This window comes from Scyliorhinus torazame, chromosome 21, assembly GCF_047496885.1.
Source record: "Scyliorhinus torazame isolate Kashiwa2021f chromosome 21, sScyTor2.1, whole genome shotgun sequence".
NCBI classification, from domain to species: domain Eukaryota; kingdom Metazoa; phylum Chordata; class Chondrichthyes; order Carcharhiniformes; family Scyliorhinidae; genus Scyliorhinus; species Scyliorhinus torazame.
The window spans coordinates 130,794,223-130,817,084 of NC_092727.1; the positions used below are offsets into that span (position 1 = coordinate 130,794,223).

At 53.3% G+C, this 22,862-nt stretch overlaps 1 protein-coding gene across 1 annotated transcript in view; it reads left to right on the top strand.

Moving 5' to 3' along the window:
* The first annotated feature begins 3,487 nt into the window (after positions 1–3,487).
* The window catches only part of krt222 (keratin 222), a 39,814-nt gene continuing 20,439 nt past the window's right edge, over positions 3,488–22,862 (top strand). The window contains exons 1-2 of the mRNA XM_072487662.1: positions 3,488–3,740; positions 3,925–4,053. Coding sequence (XP_072343763.1) covers positions 3,621–3,740; positions 3,925–4,053 — 249 coding nt within the window. The 5' untranslated portion in view covers positions 3,488–3,620. The remainder of the gene's footprint in view (positions 3,741–3,924; positions 4,054–22,862) is intronic.

The window sequence follows — 22,862 nt, forward strand, 5'->3', positions numbered from 1 at the left end:
TGTCATTCGATAAAATCCTGGCTGATCTGATTGTAACAATCTTTATAATCATTTTTTTTAATTTAGAGTACCCAATTATTTTTTCACAATTAAGGGGCAATTTAGCGAGGCCAATCCACCTACCCTGCACATCTTTGGGTTGTGGGGGCGAAACCCACGCAAACACGGGGAGAAAGTGCAAACTCCACACGGACAGTGACCCAGAGCCAGGATCGAACCTGGGACCTCGGCGCCGTGAGGCAGTGTAACCACTGCGCCACCGTGCTGCCCCGCAATCGTTATAATAATAATCTTTATTGTCACAAGTAGGCTTACATTAACACTGCAATGAAGTTACTGTGAAAAGCCCCTAGTCGCCACACTCCGGCACCTGTTCGGGTACACAGGGGGAGAATTCAGAATGTCCAATTCACTTCACAAGCACCTCTTTAGACTGTGGGGGGAAACCGGAGCACCCGGAGGTAACCCACGCAGACACGGGGAGAACGTGTAGACTCCACACAGACAGTGACCCAAGCCGGGAATCGAACCTGGGGCCCTGGTGCTGCAAAGTAATCGTGCTAATCGCTGTTGTACCGTGCAGCCATGTGGCCTGAACTTCACTTTCCTGACTGCTCCCAATAACCCTCGACTCTCTTGTTTCCATGACATGCATGAATCCTTACACGTTGGAGGCCCAGATCCAGTCTCGCCGTCTCCAGTACCCTGGTCATGTTCCACCCCTGCGAGCTGGGCTGTCCTTTTCTGCAACTCTGTCACATTGCTCCGGTGTGGCCAACTTCCATCTTCTCGCTCTCTTCAGTGGCTTAACCCGTCCTACTCAAAGAAAACACAGAAAGTGGGCTTCAGGGGGATTGTGTTCCCCTCTCATTGTTACACAGAAATTTCATGTTTCTTTCTCATGATTCCAGTGTAGAGAGATCCCACTGGATCGTGTGGCATCTGGTTGAGCAGGGGCGGCACGGTGGCACAGTGGTTAGCACTGCTGCCTCCAAGCGCCAGGGACCCCAGTTCAATTCTGGCCTTGTCGATGTAAAGTCTGCACGTTCTCTCCATGCCTACCTGGGTGTCCTCCGGGTGCTCCGATTTCCTCCCGCAGTCCAAAGATGTGCAGGTTAGGTGGATTGGACATTCTAAATCTCTCTTAGTGTGCAGGTTTGGTGGTGTCCTGGCGAACGGGCGGGGGAATGGGCCTGGGTAGGGTGCTGTTTCAGAGGGTTGCTGCAGACACGATGGGCCGAATGGCCTCGGCACTGTGGGCATTCTATGGGGCCAGGTTGTCTGGAGATTTCTGGGCCAGCACCCTCCTGAGCGGTGAGCCCATCCACCAACAATAATAATAATTATTTGTGTCACAAGTAGGCTTACATTAGTCCCGAAAGACGTGCTGTTGGGTGAATTGGACATTCTGAATTCTCCCTCTGTGTACCCGAACAGGCGCCGGAATGTGGCGATGAGGGGATTTTCACATTAATGCAGTAGAATGTGCCGCCAATAGGTGCATCTGGCTTCAGAGCCCCCAGAGGATGCCCGCCAGGGGCATCAAAGGCACGGGATGAGGTAAGCAGCTGGCTGCCTCCACCTCAGATGTGCATCCTGGGGAAACACCAAATGCGGGCCGACCTCCGAACCCTTGGCCCATCTCTCCAGACATCTCCCCCTCCCCGTGACACCCACTCACCCTTCGGCCGTGGACATGTCCCTGGAGCTGAGTCCCATCCCCTGGGTGTTCGGATGTTGGCTGCTGCCTGTGTGGTGGTGCCTCCCGCAGTGTCCAAGCACAGTGTCCAGGCATCAGGGCGTGATTGGGTTGCTAGGCAATGACTCCCACATGGTACATGACCCGCCCACCCACGGGAATCCACTTGGGTTGTGTGAAGGGCTCACTTAACCACGATTGCCAATTTCCTGTGAGCAGTCGGCGGGGTTTATGGGTGGTCATTGAGGCAGGGTCAAGGGTTGCCCCCAGACACACGATCCAGTGGTTGGCATGGTGATGCCATAAGCGGTTGCCCCACCCTGGATCCCCCCAGCACCTCCCCCCCTCCCCACCCTCCCATGGGGTTCACCCCTGCAGGGGGTCCCCCAACCCCCACCGAGCTTTGGGGCGGCAAGCCCAGCGCCCCCGGGCTCTTTGCCTGTGACCCAAGATGGCCACTCCCCTCCTCGGCTCCCCACTGAAGCCCTTCCACCAGGTTCATGTTTTCCAAAAGGAGTGCTAATCGGCGCCAGCGTGAACACTTGCTGGGGAGGCGGCTGAATGACGGGAGGCTGGTGGTTATGGGGTGTCTCCCATTAACTGTATGGAAATGGGGCTTATGTGGCGATAATTGCTCACTCACCACGCTACGGCGAGATCCAGATTTCGCCGATGGGAGCGGGCTGGTTGCATCGCAAACTGTTTGACACCCAGCGCGGTTCTCGTTTCTGGCCTCTCCCGCTATTCACCGGCCTTGTTTCGCTTGAGCGAGAGCATAACGAGGCTGGAGAATCGTGCCCTACGTGCGGAGTCTGCACGTTCTCCCCGTGTGTGCGTGGGTTTCCTCCGGGTGGCTCCGGTTTCCTCCCACAGTCCAAAGATGTGCAGGTTAGGTGGGGTCACAGGGAGAAGGCAGGGAGTGGGCCTGGGTAATGTGTTCTTTCAGAGCGGCAAATGCAGTCTTCATTGGCTGAAAGGCCTCCTTCTGCACTGTAGGACGCTGTGGTTCCCATCTACACGTCTTAATTCCAGGGGGGGAAAGTCCTGCCCTATATTTGAAAAAGGAGTTTTTCATTGATTGGGAAGCACTTTGGGATATCCTGAGGTTGCAGAAGGCGGTATAAAAATTGATAGACATCAATTCAGACGAGACGCTGAGAAGCAGTGAACCGATACTTTAATAAGCTAAATATGTGCCGACCTGTAGCTTCTCCTGCACTGCAGGGCTGGCCCAGGTCAACAGGCTATATACCTCCCCCGCTGGGCGGAGCCACAGGCGGAGCCAACAGCAGCACCAATAACAACATTCCAACAGTACAACAGCAACAACCAATAACAGAACAGCAATAACAATAAATATATACAACAGTGGAGATAATGATAGTACTAAAACAGTGGAACATATATACAACAGCCTTACGTAGCCATACGTGGCTCACCACAAAAATACCAATTTCTCAAGTGTGTGCAAACAAATATCTGTCTATCTTCATGTCCGGCTGCGTGGTTAGTTTGAGTGTGAATTTGTGCTCGTGCATTTCCAAACCATTATTGGAAGGTGAGAGTGTGTTTGTGAGTGAGTCGAGAAATGGACTGACAGAGCAACACAACCCGAAACATTCAGGCTGCATAGCAGCAGATTCCATCCCAAGTGTCATGATAGGCTGTATGATTTTAAACTGCACAACATTAAATCATTTACATGCCTCACCCTGAACACGACTGGGCTTTAAGCATGTTGACCGTCACTGACGTGACACAGGTGAATGTTGGGTGTGTTAACTGAGCTGGAGTGTTGGTTTCTTTTTTAAATTCGGTTATTTTGGGGGTAGTGTTGCTTTATGTTAATGGTGCTGCCTCTGCCCTGCAGCAGGTCTATGCTCTGCAGACTCTACCAGCCTGTTTATACCCAGGCAGTGCCATGGGAGATGGAAACAGCAGAGGAATGGAATTGTCCCAGCTCCTCACAGACATCAGGAAGCATTATGAAAAGATTATACACAGGAGTCGGATGGAATTAGATGCCTGCATCAGCACTCAGGTATATTTCTTTGAACAAGGCCTCTGTCTCAGTGATAAAGGCTGCATTGCTTGATTACCTCATTGCAATATTGGACTGTGATTCCCAGTCTCCTTAAGGTGTCTGGAATGTGACAGCAGATACGCAGTATTCCAGGCACTCGAGAGGAATGCTAACACTTTGTTGGTCCTTTCTCTTGCTGTAGCTACTTGAAGTCAGAGATGCGGAGCTGAATAAGGGTGAAGATTCTCTGCAAGTTGCCCGTGCAGAGTTAAACGATGCCAGGCGCCAGTGGCAAAGCCTGCAGGTGGAAATTGAATCTCTCCTTGCATTGGTAAGAATCACGGCACGATATTGATTAGAACTATTTTTTTTAAATGTTCCACCTGGTAATCTGTCTCGACTCCAGATTTGACTGGTGTCCCACTCACATTCCAGTAGGCCATTCTTCGCGCATGAGTCTTGAAAGTGTCTGCAGCAATTCCACTGGAGTGGGCATCACACACAAACCAAGCTCCCCTTCGCCCAATGTCCTTATCTGCTGACTTTCCAGTTACAGTCTGTGGTCAGGAAGGACATGCCTTGTTCCTTCACCCCCCCCCCCCCCCCCCCCCCCCCCCCCACACAGCAACCTGGGGTCACTGAATCTGACCCAGGGCCAAGCCCAGATCGATTAACTTAACATTCCCCAACATTAAACCTATTCCTGATTGGCCATTCGCGACTCCTGGAGATGAGAGGACAGGGCTGTGCTCACCAGTCTGTGAGGTTCTGTATAGTTGGCAATAGCACCCACTGAGAATAAGCCCAAGGTGCTCCATGATTCAGCACCTTGAGTTACAGGAAGGAGGGTGGGGAAAGTCCCCGAGGCAGACAGGACATCTCTCTCTGTGATACCCGCAAAAAGATCCATGGGCAGCTGGCCTGTGAGACAATTGGTGCCAGCCTTGTGCCACTGTACAGGTATTGGTGACCAGATTGTTGCCTCTGGCCATATCCAGAGGTCCCAACAGATTAAATACAGAAAAGTAAACAGCCATCGATGACAAACATTTACAAACATGGCAAAACTACCATTCCTGTGTCGGGTAAAACTTCCTCAACTCTCAGCTCAGATCACCTCCCTCAAACTCTATCCAATGGTTGCATGTGTCTGTCAGCTGGGCCGTGAATATCTTCAAGCTGGTCCCAGTGTTTCCCCAGTGAGAGAGAATTAGAGCCCAGGGCAGTGCTGCTGTTTCTGCTCCATGCGGGCATCCTCATCTCAACCAATCAGCATTCACTCTCAGTCAGCATCATTCCCCACCAGGGAATGGTACGAGAATCTGTTCAGAATATTCAGAACCCCCGTCAGTCAGAGCTGAGTCCGGCTAATCAGGCAGTGGGTGGGACGGGAATATTGGAGGGGGTGAGTGGGGAGGGGGTGAGTGGGGAGGGGGTGAGGCGGAAGAGAGTGAGGGGGAGGAGAGGGAGGTGGAGGGGAGGAACGGGTAGGGGGAGTGGGAGGGGAGGAGGGCAGGGGGAGGCGAGGGGGAGGGGAGGAGGAGGGGGAGGGGGGAGGAGGAGGGGGAGGGGGGAGGGGAGGAAGGGGAAGAGGGAAGGGGGAGGGGAGGGGGAGGAGGGAGGGGTGGAGGGGGGAGGGAGGGGAGGGGGAGCGGAGGAGGGCAGGGGGAGGCGAGGGGGGAAGGGAGGAGGGGTGGAGGGGAGGGGGAGTGGGAGGAGGGAGGGGGAAGGGGAGGAGGGGAGGGGAGTAAGGGGAGGAGGGAAGGGGAGGGGGAGGGAGAAGGGAGGAGGGAGGGGGAAGGGGAGGGGGAGGAGGGAGGGGGAGGAGGGAGGAGGAAGGGGAGGAGGGAGGGGGAGGGGAGGAAGGGGAAGGGGGAGGGGAGGGGGGGAAGGGGAGGAGGGTGTGTTGCACCTTAAATTTGGAAGACATGAAATAAAATGAATTGAAATTAAAACATCCCGAGATGATTGGAGAAGTGAGGATGAGAATGTTATTGATGATCCGGAATGTTCTGTCTGAGACAGCAGTGGGAGCAGATTCAATAATAACTTTCAAAAGGGAATTGGAGAAATATTTTGAAATGGAAAAGATTGTGGGATATGGGGAATGAGTAGAGGAGTGGGATTGATTGGGTAGCTCCTTCCAAAGCACTGTGTCGGGAGGAAGGTCCAATGACCTCTTGCTGTGCTGTAAGGCGGGACTCCCCTGGGGGTAGAATTCCCGCCAATCAGAGGCCACTGGGAAGGCGGTGACGCGGCGGAAGATCAGACACTGGAGTCCCAGGATTGATGAGGGGCCCAGGCCGCAGGTAAGTTAAAAATCTATTGGTCTCAGAATTAAAGTTATTGACTGAGTTAGCATCTATTGTGCCTAGTTCCACCCTCTCAGTGAAGGAACATTGACCAAATTCTCCCCTGAATGGTCTCGCTCTGATCTGAAGGTCATGCTCACTTCTCCTAGAATGCTCCATTAGTGGAAAATATTTATCTTCTTATCAATTCCTCTCAATTTTCGAAAACCTTCAATAAAATCAACTCTTAACCTTCCATATTCCATGGAATACAAGCCTAGTTAATGTAATTTTTCCTCATAATCTCACATTTGGAGGATTAGGAACATTCCAGTGAATCTCTGCTACCGTCCTTCCAAGGCCAATGTATCCCAGAACTCCACAGTGCTCCAGATGTGGTCAACCCAGAGGTTCTGCAACAAAACCTCCTCCTCATTCTATTCTGGTCCTCTTGTCATAAGAGGTGACACTTGATGAACCTTTTTGATTTTGTTTTGGAGCTAGTCACTAAACCCCCACTGTCCTTAGATTTCCACCATTAATAAAATATTCTGATCTATTCCATTTTGGGCCCAAGTTTAACCTCACACTTGTGACGTTGAAATGTATCTGTCACAGTTTCACCCATTCATTTCTGGTGGCATTTCCCCCTCTGCCAGTGGCTGGCATCATCGCGGGCGGGAGGGGAACAATTGGCGAGCTGCTAAAAGTCGATTGATTTCTGGCTGCTCTCGAAATATTCTCATCGATAATGCCAGCCGCTGGCGCGGGACAGGGGAATCTCGCGCGTCTTTGATTAATGTCTCTGGAATTTTATACTTCCATCGACACTTCTTACTATTGTCACCAGTCTTTGCACCATTTGTAAACTTGAATATCCAGCTCTCTATTTGTTATCTAAGATAATTGAGCTCCCAGTATAGATCGTGGGACATCCGTACATGTTTCCATCAAATTCACCTACATACCCATCAGAGCTGTTCCTTGGCTTTTCTTAACCTAACCAATCCAATAATTTACCTTCCATTCCATTATTAGTTTATCTTTTTTATAAATTTAGAGTACCCAATTCATGTTTTTTTCCAATTAAGGAGCAATCTATCATGACCAATTCACCTACCCCGCACATCTTTGGGTTGTGGGGATGAAACCCACACAGACACGGGGAGAATGTGCAAACTCCACACGGACAGTGACCCGGGGCCGGGAGTTTTAATTTTAGTTAACAGTGTCTCATGTGGAACCTTATCAAATGCCTTCTGGGAATTTAAATAAACAAAATTCATTGGGATTCTCCTCTTCACTACTTTAGTCACTTTCTCAGGTTCATTAGTCCCTGACTTTGCCTCAACAAAACCATGTTAGCTCTCTCTAACCATCTAAAATTTCTCGATGACGTCAGTTGCCCTGTCCTCAATTGCATGCCGCGATTTTGCGGCTGCCTTCACCGCGAGCGCAAAAGGTGATGTGGGCGCAAAATATCCCGAGTCTCCGAAAGCAAGATGCTCGACGGCGAGATCTCATTTTCTGATTTTCCCTCCACTTTCGCTGGTGACGTTCCAAAGTTCCTGACCAGGAAGGTCAAGAACCTCATTTCAACAAATTAACAGTTCATTATTGAGCTTCCCCACCATATATGTCTTCAGTGGCAGTATTTTTTCTGATACTATTTTCTTACTCTTGTTAATTTTAATGAATTGTAATCTTTGATTCGTTAATATTCTCCTAATTTACTGTAAAAACTAAAAACCGAATAATTATTCAACAGCTCCGCCAGTTCACCTAAAATTATTTTTATTCATTCACAGCAGGTGGTCACCCTTGGCCAAGCCAATGCTCATTGCCCATCCCTAATTGTCCTTGCGAAGCTGAGGCTGAGATACTTTCTGGGACACAGCTGAATGGTTTCCTCAACTATTTCAGAGGGAATTCAAGAGTCAACAACATTGCTGTGGGTCTGAGTGATGGAGATCCGACGACAGATTTCCTTCCAAAGTTCCTTCATCAGCTGATGATGCAAGGACTAGGGGGACCAGTCTTAAGATTTGGGGCAAGCAATACAGGGGGGATGTGACGAAGAACTTTACTACACAGCGAGTAGTAATGAGGGTGGTGGAAGTGAAGACGATGAATGATTTCAGAAGGAATTTGGATGGGGACTTCAGGAAAATAAATTTGCAAAACTACAGGGACAAAGTGGGGTAATGAGAATGACTGGATTACTTTACAAGAAACAGCATGGACTCAATGGGTCGAATGCCCTTCTTCTCAGCCATAATGATTCTAGGGCTGGGTTTGCATCCTTAAGGTGGGTAGCGGGAGCTGAGAAAGTATCTGGCTTGGCCTGCTCACCTCAGCAGAAAGTGCGCATGAGGGCAAGAGTTTCATTGTGGAGACATGGGTCTCCATACTCCGTACTTCAATGGATTTGTGGGCTCTCAATGCGCAATGAGGCTTGCATGCGAAACAAGAAATCCATTAGTCTGTTGAAACACCTGAACCCAGGGAAAGCATTGCTTCATTGACTGCTCTGACTCCCTGACCTATGCTGCCAATTTCACAATGCCTATAGACACAGAATAAAGAATGTTCAGAAGCACACCTAGGAATTTGAAGCTGTCAACCATCTCCACCTCAGCCCCATTGATACTGACAGTACTTTGCTTCCTGAAGTCAATGACCAGCTCTTTAGTTTTGCTGGCATTGAGGGAGAGATTGTTGTCGCTGCACCACTCCACTGGGTTCTCGATTTCCCTCCTGTATTCTGTCTCATCGTTGTTCAAGATCCGACCCACTATGGTTGTGTCATCGGCAAACGTTTAAAAAAAACATTTTTCATTTTTTAAATTCTACATGTTCACATTGTCCTTCAAAGATTTACACCCCACCCACAAACAGTAAACGGTAACAAATACAAAATCAATCCCCTTAACAATACCAATGATCCCATCCTCCCACCACCCCAAACAACGGCCCACCAGTCAATATATGCATCCAATAAACCAAACCCTCCCACGGTGGAAACAAAAAACAAAGGAGAAAAAGAAGAAGGAGTCCGGGACCGTCCATGGTCACCATTGACCTAGAGAGTCCACTCCCCCCTCCCCCCCTACACTCAACGGCATCCAGCCTCTGAAAGAGTACCGTACATGATACCCAAGAGTTGTACACCCCCCCCCCCCCTCCCCAGTCTCCAACTCCTCCCGTCCACTGCCTCTCGTAAAACTCCTCCTCCCAACCTCGGTTCCTTCCCCCCAACTTTCCACCCCGGCTAGACCACTCGGACCCTGTTCTGCCAGGCTCCGATGGCCGCAGCCCCTCCCCCCACCTCACTCCCGTTCACTGGCCGGCTTAAACCGGCCAGCGTGGAGGCCCCCGCTCGGGTCCCTTTCCCACTTGCCCGGCCCTAGGAAAGCACAGAGATCCCCTTTTAGCACACACACCCCGCATATCCACCTACACCCCAAAGAACCCTCATTTCGAGTGAAAGTCCCATCCCTTCCCTTGTCCAAATATATACCACATTGGCTCCTTTAGTCTCTACACCCGCGTGCAGTGATACAAAAAAGAAGAAAATACAATCATGAGGTTACATCGGCACATGGCCATTCCTCAATTTGTCAGTTCTGCCACAGTCCTTCTGCTTTCGCAAACTCCTCCGCTGCTTCCGCCGTTCCAAAATAAAAGTCCCTGAGCTTGTAAGTCACCCTCAGCTTCGCTGGATATACAATGCCGCACCGCACCTTGCTAATGTACAGTGCCCTCTTCACCAGGTTGAAGGCAGCCCGCCTCCTTGCCAGCTCCACCGTAAAGTCCTGGTATACACGTATACCAGCTCCAGCCCACTGCACCACCCGCTTCTGCTTGGCCCAGCTCAGGACCTTCTCCTTCACCCTGTACCTACGGAAGCACAGAGTCACTGCCCTTGGCGGCTCACTCGCCTTTGGTACAGGCCTCCACGACCGATGAGCCCGATCCAGTTCATATCTGGAGGGATCCTTCCCCTCCCCCAATAGTTTTGCCAGCATCGCGGCAAAATACTCAGTCGGCTTCGGTCCTTCAACTCCTTCGGGCAGCCCCACAATCCTCAAATTCTGTCGCCTGGATCTGTTTTCCAGGTCTTCCATTTTTCCTCGCAGATCCTTGTTAGTATCCATCACCTTCCGCATCTCTTTCCCCATCGAGGCAAGTTGATCACCGTGCTGCAATAACGTCTCCTCCACTTCCTTCAGCGCCTCCCCTTGCTCTCGCACCTCCGCCACTGCGCTCGCCACCTCCGTCCTCACCGGGGAAACCGCCTCCTCCACCAGCGCACTCAAAACCTCCCTCATCTCCTTCCTCGCCGTCTCCATGCATTTCGCAAACTGCCTTTCGAATTCCGCAGCCATCACCTTTGTTATTCCTTCAGCCGTAAGCAATGCGGCCTCCCCTGGTGCTCCAGCCTCCATTTTCTTTACTGACCCCGCGGTGACCTTTCCACTCCCCGACGGACTTTCAGCTGCTTTGCTTTTTTGCTGGTCTTCGACATTCCCCTCCTCTGTGCTGTCTCCCGACTTTCACTGCCTTCGCTGGCCCGAGGACCGGGCGTTAACCCCCGACAATGCCGTTCCCGAACGGGAGCCCTCCAACGCGCGGCTGCCTCCCGCCCGCCGTCACCACAAGTCCATCTCATCGGCAAACTTGTAGATGGAGTTGGTGGCAAATTTTGCCACGCAGTCGTGTGTGTACAGGGGGCTAAGTACGCAGCCTTGCAGGGCGCCGGTATTGAGGACTATTGTGGCAGAGGTGATATGGTTTATTCTTATTGATTGTGGTCTATGGGTTAGAAAGTTGAGGATCCAGTTGCGGAGGGAGGAGCCAAGTCTTAGGGTTTGGAGTCCTAGGTCTCATGTAGGTCACAGGTAAATATCTCCACAATGAGTACAGAGAAAGGTCTGAGGGATATGGGGGTGGGGGGGTGGGGAGGGGGACGGGGGGGGGGGAACGGGGTGAGTGAGTGGGGAGAAACCTCATTCTGGGTTCCTTTGCCCTGCTCCTACAGCTTCCCTACCCTGAGGCAAAATGTTCAGCCACTGAACCCTGTACACTGCAACTGGCTCCAGAACCACTGCTCCCCACCTCTCCCTCCAAAGCCTCCGAAAATCAATCTCTTCAAGCTGTGGACGTTCCTGGTTTCTCTTTGTGGCTTCATAAAGCCCCCAATGTTTTGAATAGATGAATGTAAGCCTGCTGAAGTGAACTCCCATGGAAATGCATGGGAAGGCAAAGGGTTAACAGCTGAGCAGGAGGCTGGAAACAAATCTTTCACGAGAAACACCATCCTGATGATGCACACTTAACAAGGAGAGCTTTGTGTTTATTTTTAATGAAGCACTTAACAGGAGAGCGCAATTGACGAGGAGTTTTCACGGCACTCCACATTAGACGCACAGAATGAACTGTTACACTTCTGCTGACAGTCTGACAGGTCACACAGAACGGAGCAACATAGAAACATAGAAAATAGAAGCAGGAGGAGGCCATTCGGCCCCTCGAGCCCATTCCCCCATTCATTATGATCATTGCTGATCATCAAGTTCAATACCCTGACCCCACCTTTCCCCCCATACCCCTTGATCCTTTTAGCCCCAAGAGATATATCTAATTCCTTCTTAAAATTACACACCGTTTGGGCCTCAACTATTTTCTGTGGTAGTGAATTCCACAGATTCACCGCTCTCTGGGTGTAGCACCATCGATCACACACGAGGCGAGACGGAGAGAACTTCAATCGAGGCTTTATTGAGCAGACTTGTTCAGACTTGTTCCCCAGCAGCTCAGTCACAGAATGCAGCTGCGGGGAGTAAACCGGGTTCTTATACCCCGCCTATCTGGGTGGAGCCCAGTAGGCGGCAGATCAATCGGGACCCAGCATCTGTCCACCAATAGCTCCTTGGCATTCATGGTGTACCGTATTACCCCTAATACATACCACCACATTCTCCCCTTGTTAAACAGGAACCCGGCGGGGTGGTGGGTGTTGGGTGGTCGGGGTTTACAGGGTCGGTGCCTTAACCATTGAACTATATACAACCATGCCGCTTTTACTGGGCCACTGAATTATTCACATTTTACCCGATTAACAGCGTTAACTATTTACAACAATGCCGCTTTACTGGACCACTGAATTATATACATCTTAAGTCGATTCGATGAGTCGAGGTGGTGCTCTGGTCGCCCTTTCCGATCGTCTCAGCCCAGGTGGTGGCGGTGGTGCTGGCTCGGGTCCGGTCGACTCTGGGAGCATCGCGCTGTCCCCTTCTGTTTCCTTACTCCTGGACGGGCCTTGGAGGAGAACCGATCCCCCCGGGAAGGGGGTGGCTGTGGGGTGCACCGGCGGGAGTGAGGGGGAGGTGATTGGTGTTGGGGGGGGTGTGGGAAGCTCCGGCGGGCGCCAGGTCCCGCAGAGAGACCGTGTCCTATCGGCCGTCTGGGTACGCCACGTAGGCGTATTGCGGGTTTGCGTGGAGTAGATGTACCCTCTCCACCAGTGGGTCTGATTTGTGTGCCCGCACATGTTTCCGGAGCAGAATGGGTCCCGGGGCCGCCAGCCAGGTCGGAAGTGACGTTCCAGAAGCGGACTTCCTAGAGAAGACAAGGAGGCGCTCGTGCGGCGTTTGGTTAGTGGTGGTACACAGCAGGGACCGGATAGAATGAAGGGCATCCGGGAGTACTTCCTGCCAGCGGGAAATTGGGAGACTCCTAGACTGTAGGGCCAGTAGGACGGTCTTCCAGACAGTTCCATTCTCCCTCTCTACCTGCCCATTCCCCCGGGGGTTGTAGCTGGTCGTCCTGCTCGAGGCTATGCCCTTGCTGAGCAGGAACTGACGCAGCTCGTCGCTCATGAAGGAGGACCCCCTGTCGCTATGGATGTAGGCGGGGAAACCGAACAGTGTGAAGATGGTGCAGAGGGCTTTTATGACAGTGGCCGCTGTCATGTCGGGACAGGGGATGGTGAAGGGGAAGCGGGAGTATTCGTCAACGACGTTCAGAAAGTACGTGTTGCGATCGGTGGAGGGGAAGTCAAAACTGAGGCGTTCAAAGGGACGGGAAGCCTTTATCAGGTGCGCTCTATCTGGCCTGAAAAAATGCGGTTTGCATTCTGCACAGATTTGGCAGTTCCTGGTGACTGTTCGGACCTCCTCGACGGAGTACGGGAGGTTGCGGGCCTTTATGAAGTGGTAGAAACGAGTGACCCCCGGGTGGCAGAGGTCCCCGTGGAGGGCTTGGAGACGGTCCACTTGCGCGTTGGCACATGTGCCGCGGGATAGGGCATCGGACGGCTCGTTCAGCTTTCCGGGCCGGTACAAGATCTCATAGTTGAAGGTGGAGAGTTCGATCCTCCACCGCAGGATCTTGTCGTTTTTTATCTTGCCCCGCTGTGCATTATCGAACATGAAGGCTACCGACCGTTGGTCCGTGAGGAGAGTGAATCTCCTACCGGCCAGGTAATGCCTCCAATGTCGCACAGCTTCCACTATGGCTTGGGCCTCCTTTTCTACTGAGGAGTGGCGAATTTCTGAAGCGTGGAGGGTCCGGGAGAAAAAAGCCACGGGTCTGCCCACTTGGTTGAGCGTGGCCCCCAGAGCTACGTCGGACGCGTCGCTCTCGACTTGGAAGGGGAGGGACTCGTCGATGGCGCGCGTCGTGGCCTTTGCGATATCCGCTTTGATGCAGCTGAAGGCCTGGCGGGCCTCTGTCGACAGGGGAAAAGTAGTGGACTGGATTAGTGGGCGGGCCTTGTCTGCGTATTGAGGAACCCACTGGGCGTAATAAGAAAAGAAGCCCAGGCAGCGTTTCAGGGCTTTGGCACAGTGGGGGAGAGGGAACTCCATGAGGGGGCGCATGCGTTCGGGGTCGGGGCCTATCACTCCATTACGCACTACGTAGCCAAGGATGACTAGACGGTCGGTGCTAAACACGCATTTTTCCTCGTTGTAGGTGAGGTTGAGGGCGTTAGCGGTCTGGAGGAATTTGCGGAGGTTGGCGTTGTGGTCCTGCTGGTCGTGGCCGCAGATGGTGACGTTGTTGAGGTACGGGAACGTGGCCCGTAAACCGTGCTGGTCGACCATTCGGTCCATCTCCCGTTGGAAGACCGAGACTCCGTTCGTGAATGGAACCCTTAAGAAGTGGTATAGCCACCCGTCTGCCTCGAAGGCAGTGTACTTGCGGTCACCGGGGCGAATGGGGAGCTGGTGGTAGGCGGACTTAAGGTCCACGGTGGAGAAGACCTTGTACTGTGCAATCCGATTGACCATGTCGGATATGCGGGGAAGAGGGTACGCATCTAGCTGCGTGTACCTGTTGATGGTCTGACTGTAGTCTACGACCATCCTTTGCTTCTCCCCTGTCTTCACTACTACCACCTGGGCTCTCCAGGGACTATTGCTGGCCTGGATTATGCCTTCCTTCAGCAGCCGCTGGACTTCGGACCAGATGAATGCTCGGTCCTGGGTGCTGTACCGTCTGCTCCTAGCGGCGATGGGTTTGCAATCCGGGATGAGGTTCGCAAACAAGGAGGGCGGTTCGACCTTGAGTGTCGCGAGGCCGCAGATAGGCAGTGGGGGTATAGGGCCGCCAAATTTGAATGTTAAGCTATGGAGGTTGCATTGGAAGTCCAACCCCAGGAGGGTGGGAGCGCAGAGGTGGGGAAGGACATACAGCTGGTAATTTTTGAACTTTCTCCCCTGCACCGTTAGGTTTGCGATGCAGAACCCTTTGATTGCAATGGAGTGGGACCCCGCCGCCAGGAAAACTTTTTGGGTGTTTGGCCGAATTACAAGGGAACAGCGTCTTACCGTGTCCGGGTGAATAAAACTCTCCGTGCTCCCCGAGTCGATCAAACACGGCGTCTCGTGCCCGTTCACCAGCACCTTTGTCGTTGTCGTCAGGAGCGTCCGGGGCCGCGACTGGTCGAGGGTCACCGATGACAAACGTGGTTGGTGCATCAGATCGTTGTCTTCAGGCAGTGTGGAGCCGTCCACGCTGGGGTCCTTGCCTGTCAGCCAAGATGGCGGCGTCCATGGATCGCACGCGGTCGGGGGTGGACTAAATGGCCGCTCCCATGGTGTGGTGTTGGGTGTTCTGACACACAGATGAGCCAACACGGTTGCATATGGTACAACGCTACTTTATTTAAACTTACTATTTACAGTTTGGTCTTTGCACTCTGCACGTGGGGGTTCCCTGCTTGTGATGTTTTAACAGCTCTTTCTTGTTCCCTTCTCCCCAGACCTACTGACCACCAGGTGTCGTGCTCGTGCTTTTTATGTGGTTGGTGTTCTTGTCTGTGATTGGTTGTGGTGTTGTGTACTCTGATTTGCCTGTTAGTGTGTCCATCATGATGTGTGTGTTTGAATATCATGACATCCCCCCTTTTTACAAAGATATGTGCCTACGTGGTAATAAATATGATCGTGTCGTGAGTGCATCTAAGAGTGTGTGTGTGTCGTGTGCAGCATGTGCATATGACGGAACTATGTACATGGGGCGATGTCGGGTGCGTCACATGAACCAAGTTGTACCATAACATAACATAAATGCGAACGAGAGAAGAAGAAAAAAAAAAACTTGAACAGTTGTCCAGTCAGACGACATCTGGAACGATAAACAACAACAGGTTATCATGTAAAATTGTGCAACTTGTTAAACATATGAACGGTATTATAAGTCCAGTCTGATGGGCTTGCGACGAGTTCGGGTTGACCGCCTTAAGGGTGGATCAAGAACCACCGGCTGCTGTGCAGGCATGGCCATGGGTGGCGATGGAAAGGGCGTGATGTGCGGCAGCTCCACAAAATCATCCTCGGAAGCCTGTTGAGGATCTGGCGTGTGCGTGCTGTGTGGCTGTGAGCGTGGAAGTCGGCGAAGGGCGCGCCGATTGCGGCGACGCACGGAACCATCCGGCATGCGAACCAGGAACGAGCGGGGAGCCACTTGTCGGAGGACTTCGGCCGGTGCTGACCAGCCACCATACGGTTGATGGACGCGTACTTTGTCTCCGGAGGACAGGGGGGGCAGGTCCGTCGCTCGTGTGTCGTACCGACTTTTCTGGCGATCACGCTGCAGTTGCATGTTCCGAAGAACCGCCTCATGGTCTGTTGTTGGTGCCAGGATGGAAGGTACCGTCGCCCTGAGGGAGCGACCCATTAGTAGCTGCGCTGGCGAGAGACCCGTGGATAGCGGGGCCGATCGATAGGCCAGCAAGGCAAGGTTAAAGTCCGATCCGGCAGCAGCCGCCTTGCACAGGAGCCGCTTGGCGATGTGGACACCCTTTTCAGCCTTCCCGTTCGATTGTGGATGCAGAGGGCTGGATGTCACATGAGTGAAACCATATGCTGCGGCAAAGGACGACCATTCACGGCTGGCGAAACAAGGTCCATTGTCTGACATGACAGTCCTTGGAATGCCATAGCGAGCAAATGTTTCCTTGCAGGCCCCAATGACTGCGGACGACGTCAGATCATGGAGAGGCATGACTTCCGGGTAGTTTGAGAAGTAGTCTATAATAACAATGTAATCTCTGCCGAGCGCGTGAAATAGGTCAACACCCACCTTCGCCCAGGGGGACGTCACCATCTCGTGTGGTAGAAGTGTTTCCGGAGGTTGCGCCGGCTGAAACCTCTGACAGGTTGTGCAGTTGAGCACCATGTTGGCTATGTCTTCATTAATACCCGGCCAATATACCGCCTCCCGGGCCCTTCGTCTGCATTTTTCGACGCCCAAGTGGCCTTCGTGTAGTTGATGAAGAATCATCTGGCGCACGCTGTGCGGAATAACGATCCTGTGTGATTTCATAAGGACCCCGTCTATGTTGGTGAGATCATCTCGCACATTATAAAACTGGGGGCACTGCCCTTTTAGCCACCCTTCCGTCATGTGGCGCATCACTCGCTGCAGAAGGGGGTCAGTCGCCGTCTCTGCGCGTATGTGGGCCAGACTAGGATCATCAGCTGGCAGATTTGCTGCTGTCAGAGTTACGTGTGCCTCAATTTGACGCACGAACCCCTCCGCATCTGGTGGTGTGCTCACTGCTCGGGAAAGAGTGTCCGCCACGATGAGCTCCTTCCCCGGAGTGTAGATCAGTTCAAAATCGTACCTCCTGAGTTTAAGTAAGATGCGCTGGAGGCGAGGAGTCATGTCGTTCAGGTCTTTGTTAATGATGTTGACCAGGGGGCGGTGGTCAGTTTCGACCGTAAATCGTGGCAGGCCATACACATAGTCGTGGAACTTGTCCAGTCCAGTTAACAAGCCCAGGCATTCTTTTTCGATTTGCGCGTAGCGCTGTTCGGTAGGGGTCATGGCTCGTGAGGCATATGCAACCGGGGCCCATGACGACGTGCTGTCTTTTTGCAGGAGTACCGCTCCAATACCAGATTGGCTGGCGTCTGTTGAGATCTTTGTAGGGCGAGTCGTGTCAAAGAAGGCCAGCACTGGTGCCGTGACCAGTTTGTGCTTGAGCTCCTCCCATTCCCGCTGATGCGATTGGTGCCAGTTGAATTCTGTCGATTTTTTTACGAGATGGCGCATATTTGTTGTATGAGAAGCCAGGTTGGGAATGAACTTCCCAAGGAAGTTGACCATGCCCAGGAATCTTAAGACAGCCTTCTTGTCAGCCGGTCATGGCATGGCTGTGATGGCGCTAACCTTGTCTGCATCGGGACGGACCCCTGACCTTGAGATGTGGTCCCCGAGGAATTTCAGCTCCGTCTGGCCGAAGGCACACTTCGCACGGTTGAGACGCAGGCCATTTTGTCGTATGCGGGTAAAGACACGTCGTAGACGATGCATGTGTTCCTGCGGAGTGGTGGACCAAATGATGATATCGTCCACATATACACGTACCCCTTCGATGCCTTCCATCATCTGCTCCATAATGCGGTGGAAAACTTCAGATGCCGAAATGATGCCGAATGGCATCCGGTTGTAGCAGAATCTGCCAAAAGGGATGTTGAATGTGCATAGTCTTCGGCTGGCCGGGTCCAGTTGGATCTGCCAGAATCCTTTGGACGCATCCAATTTAGTGAATATTTTGGCTCGCGCCATCTCGCTGGTGAGGTCTTCTCGTTTCGGGATGGGATAGTGTTCCCGCATGATGTTGGTATTCAGATCTTTAGGATCTATACATATACGGAGCTCGCCAGAGGGCTTCTTTACACAGACCATAGAGCTGACCCATGGCGTGGGCTCCGTGACCCTGGATAGGACCCCTTGGTCCTGAAGAATCTGCAGTTGTGCCTTGAGGCGGTCTTTGAGTGGCGCAGGAACCCTGCGAGGTGCGTGAACGACAGGGATGGCGTCCGGTCTGAGTCGAATCTTGTACGTGTATGGCAATGTCCCCATGCCTTCAAAAACCTCCTGGTTGTGAGCAAGGAGGGAATGGAGATTTGCGTGGAACTCAGCATCCGGGAAGTCGGATATGTCATCTGGAGAGAGAGACATAATGCGCTGTACCAGGTGAAGGACCTTACACGCCTGTGCGCCCAGTAACGAGTCCTTTGATGAGCCGACAACTTCGAAGGGGAGTGTGGCCGTGTACATCTTGTGAGTCACCTGTAGCTGGCAAGATCCTATGGACGGGATGACGTTCCCGTTATAGTCAACCATCTTGAGCCGGGATGGCGTGATGGGTGGTTTGACCTTCATGGCCTGGACTGCAGAGTAAGCAATCAGGTTGGCGGATGCGCCGGTGTCCAGACGGAAGGCGACGCGCGATCGGTTGACCGTCAGGGTGGCACACCACTCATCGGCTGGATTGATGGCATTGACCTTGTTGACATCAATGACGGAAACGCGGAAGGCATCCTGGTCATCTGCATCACTTAACTGGAAGTCTTGATGCGTGGGCTGGACGGTCCTGACTTGTCTGCGAGATTGTCGAGGATGCGCCGGATCCATGGGTTGAGCCGAACGACAGTGGGCTGCGTAGTGGCCCATCTTGCCACATCTGTGGCACTGTCGGTTTTTTGCAGGACATTGCCCTTTTAAATGTAGAGCTCCACAACGGCCGCACGTCATGACGTCACGGCGTTCGTTGCGCCACTGCGCATGCGCAGTGCGATCTTGCGGTGGGCGCGCCTGCGCAGTGCGTCCCTCGTTGTGGCCGTTATTTTTGGCGCGCACCTGCGCGGGAGACCGCGAAAAGCGCGGGAAGCGGCCGCTGTCGTCCGGGCCGTGGGTCGGGAAGTAACCGACGGCCTGGATGCGTTCGACGTCGTGGGCGGTCTGGCTTGCCGATTCGACGGCTGGGGACCCCCTCCGTGCCAACTCGGACGCCTGAAATCGGGCAAAACGGCAGGTAGCATTTTCGTGGAGGACACAGGCTTCCACAGCAGACGCTAAGGTGAGGCTTTTCATTTTAAGAAGCTGCTGGCGTAGGCCACTAGAGGCAACGCCAAAAACAATCTGGTCCCTGATCATGGACTCTGTGATGGTGCCGTAACCGCAGGACTGCGCTAGAATCCGGAGGTGCGTCAAAAAGGGTTGAAAAAGCTCCTCCTTACCTTGCAGGCGTTGCTGAAAGAGGTATCTTTCAAAACTTTCATTTACTTCAACTTGAAAGTGCTGGTCCAGTTTGAGGATGACCGTGTCATATTTGGCTTGGTTTTCGCCTTCTTCGAACACCAGTGAGTTGAAGACGTCGGTGGCGTGCGGACCTGCGTAGAAGAGGAGCATTGCAATCTTCGTGTCATCCGAGACATTCTGTTTTTCGGTGGCACGGATGTACAGGTCAAATCGCTGCCTGTAGAGCTTCCAATTGGTGCCTAGGTTCCCCGCGACTTGCATCGGCTGCGGTCCGTCGGTGTGGTCCATGTCCAGAATGGCAGGTTAGTAGGCAGGTATCGATCCACTCCTGTACCATGTGGTGTTGGGTGTTCTGACACACAGATGAGCCAACACGGTTGCATATGGTACAACGCTACTTTATTTAAACTTACTATTTACAGTTTGGTCTTTGCACTCTGCACGTGGGGGTTCCCTGCTTGTGATGTTTTAACAGCTCTTTCTTGTTCCCTTCTCCCCAGACCTACTGACCACCAGGTGTCGTGCTCGTGCTTTTTATGTGGTTGGTGTTCTTGTCTGTGATTGGTTGTGGTGTTGTGTGCTCTGATTTGCCTGTTGGTGTGTCCATCATGATGTGTGTGTTTGAATATCATGACACATGGGTAGCCCGTGGCCGGGGGTGGACAAAATGGCCGCTCCCATGAATCGCACGCGGCCCGGCGCCCGTCCACCAAAATGGTGGCGCCCGTTGGCCGCCCGTGAGTCGCTGGGGGGGTTGAGTCCGTGGTCCTGTTTCTTCCCCGGAGATAGCGGCGACCCCACGGGACTGGCACACCGCTGCGTAGTGCCCCTTTTTACCGCAGCTTTTGCAGGTGGCCGAGCGGGCCGGGCAGCGATGGCGGGGGTGTTTTGGCTGCCCGCAAAAACAGCAGTGGGGCCCCCCCGGGTGGTCTGGGATTCTGGCTGCGCACGCTTGCGGAGGGGTGGGGGGTGCCGGGGGGTCGTTCGCGGCGGGGGTCCACGGCTGCAGCGCGGTCGGGGGCATAGGCGCGGGCGTGCGGAGGGGTTGGGGTTGCCGGGGGGTCGGTCGCGGCGGGGGTCCATGGAGCCCAAGGGGCTGCAGCACGGTCGGGGACATAGGCACGGGCGTTTTGGGAGGCCACGTCGAGGGAGGCTGCAAGGGCCCTTACCTCTGTGAGTCCGGGAGAGTCTTTCTCCAAAAGTCTCTGGCGAGTTTGCGACGATGCCAAACCTGCTACGTAAGCGTCTCTGATCAGGAGGTCCGTATGTTCGTTCGCCGTAACCGCTGGGCAGTTGCAGTTTCGTCCCAGGATCGTTAGAGCATGAAGAATTCGTCTAGCGATTCCCCGGGGATTTGTCGTCTCGTCGCGAGCTGGTAGCGTGCGTAGACCTGGTTGACGGGCTTAATGTAGATCTCCTTCAGCAAGTTGATCGCCGCTGGGAATTCGTCCGCGTCCTCGATGAGTGAGTAGATTTCGGGTCTCACCCTGGAATGCAGGACCTGCATCTTCTGGTCTTCTGTTGGTCTGCCGGGGGCCGTTCGGAGGTATCCCTCAAAGCACGCCAGCCAGTGCGTAAACGCGGATGTTGCGTTTGCTGCTTGGGGGCTGATTCGCAGGCACTCCGGGGTGATCCGGAGCTCCATATTCCTTTTTAAGTCTGCTCAGTAAATTGTAGCAGCGCCGGAGAAATCGGCAGCCGGCGTCGGGGCGGCGGAGCGGAATTCACGCCCCCGCGATTCTCCAGCCCGACGGGGGGGGGTCGGAGAATCCCGCCCCCCCGCTTTGAAGAGTCCTCAGAAGGTGAATGTGGTGCGTGATTGGATAGAGAACAGAGAGCCAGAACAATTCTCCCAGAGATTGTCACTGAGTGTGAAGGGTTAGGCATATACAACAAGTATAACGATGTATTTACAATAATCCAACACGTCTGGTCAATACTAATATCAATGCTCCACATAGTCCCCTCAAACCCTCTTTCATGTCAGCCCCTCACGATAATCTGCTGTTTTTTACTCTTCATGTCCGAGTCCAGCGGCACTCCCTCTGGCACTCGAGGAACTTGGCATTGCCAGGGTGCCAGGCTGGCAGTGCCAAGGTGCCCAGGTGCCATGTTGCCCATGCCAGGCACCAGGGCCAGGGTGCCTCTGCCCTTAAGAGATGGGGGGGGCCTTGAGCAATCCGGAAGAGGTACGTTGGGTGGACCGGTGTATGGGGGGTTACAGAGGCCCTTGAACGGGGTTAGAAGACGCCTTGCAATATTGCACCCGATCCGTGAATACGCTTCCTGCACTGGCGACTGAGCTGGTCAGTGCAGGAAATGAAGTAAGAGCGGCCTTGACGGAGAGTACCTCGCTGAGACCCACAAAACCCAGCAAAGTCCCATTCAGAAACGGAGTCAGTCTTAGTGCTGCAGTCGGCAAGAAACCCTCCGTTAAACATACCCAAAAGCAGACTCTGTTTTTTTCCCCATTGAATTGTACCTCCTTTCTTAGTAAGGAAATATAAACAAGAATGCTGCACTGTCAGAGGGTCAGTACTGAGGGAGTGCTGCACTGTCAGAGGGTCAGTACTGAGGGAGTGCCGCACTGTCAGAGGGTCAGTACTGAGGGAGTGCTGCACTGTCAGAGGGTCAGTACTGAGGGAGTGCTGCACTGTCAGAGGGTCAGTACTGAGGGAGTGCCGCACTGTCAGAGGGTCAGTACTGAGGGAGTGCTGCACTGTCAGAGGGTCAGTACTGAGGGAGTGCTGCACTGTCAGAGGGTCAGTACTGAGGGAGTGCCGCACTGTCAGAGGGTCAGTACTGAGGGAGTGCCGCACTGTCAGAGGATCAGTACTGAGGGAGTGCAGCACTGTCAGAGGGTCAGTACTGAGGGAGTGCCGCACTGTCAGAGGATCAGTACTGAGGGACTGCTGCACTGTCAGAGGGTCAGTACTGAGGGAGTGCCGCACTGTCAGAGGGTCAGTACTGAGGGACTGCTGCACTGTCAGAGGGTCAGTACAGAGGGAGTCCCGCACTGTCAGAGGGTCAGTACTGAGGGACTGCTGCACTGTCAGAGGGTCAGTACTGAGGGAGTGCCGTACTGTCAATGGGTCAGTACTGAGGGAGTGCTGCACTGTCAGAGGGTCAGTACTGAGGGAGTGCCGCACTGTCAGAGGGTCGGTACTGAGGGGGTGCCGCACAGTCAGAGGGTCAGTACTGAGGGAGTACTGCACTGTCAGAGGGTCAGTACTGAGGGAGTGCCGCACTGTCAGAGGGTCAGTACTGAGGGAGTGCTGCACTGTCA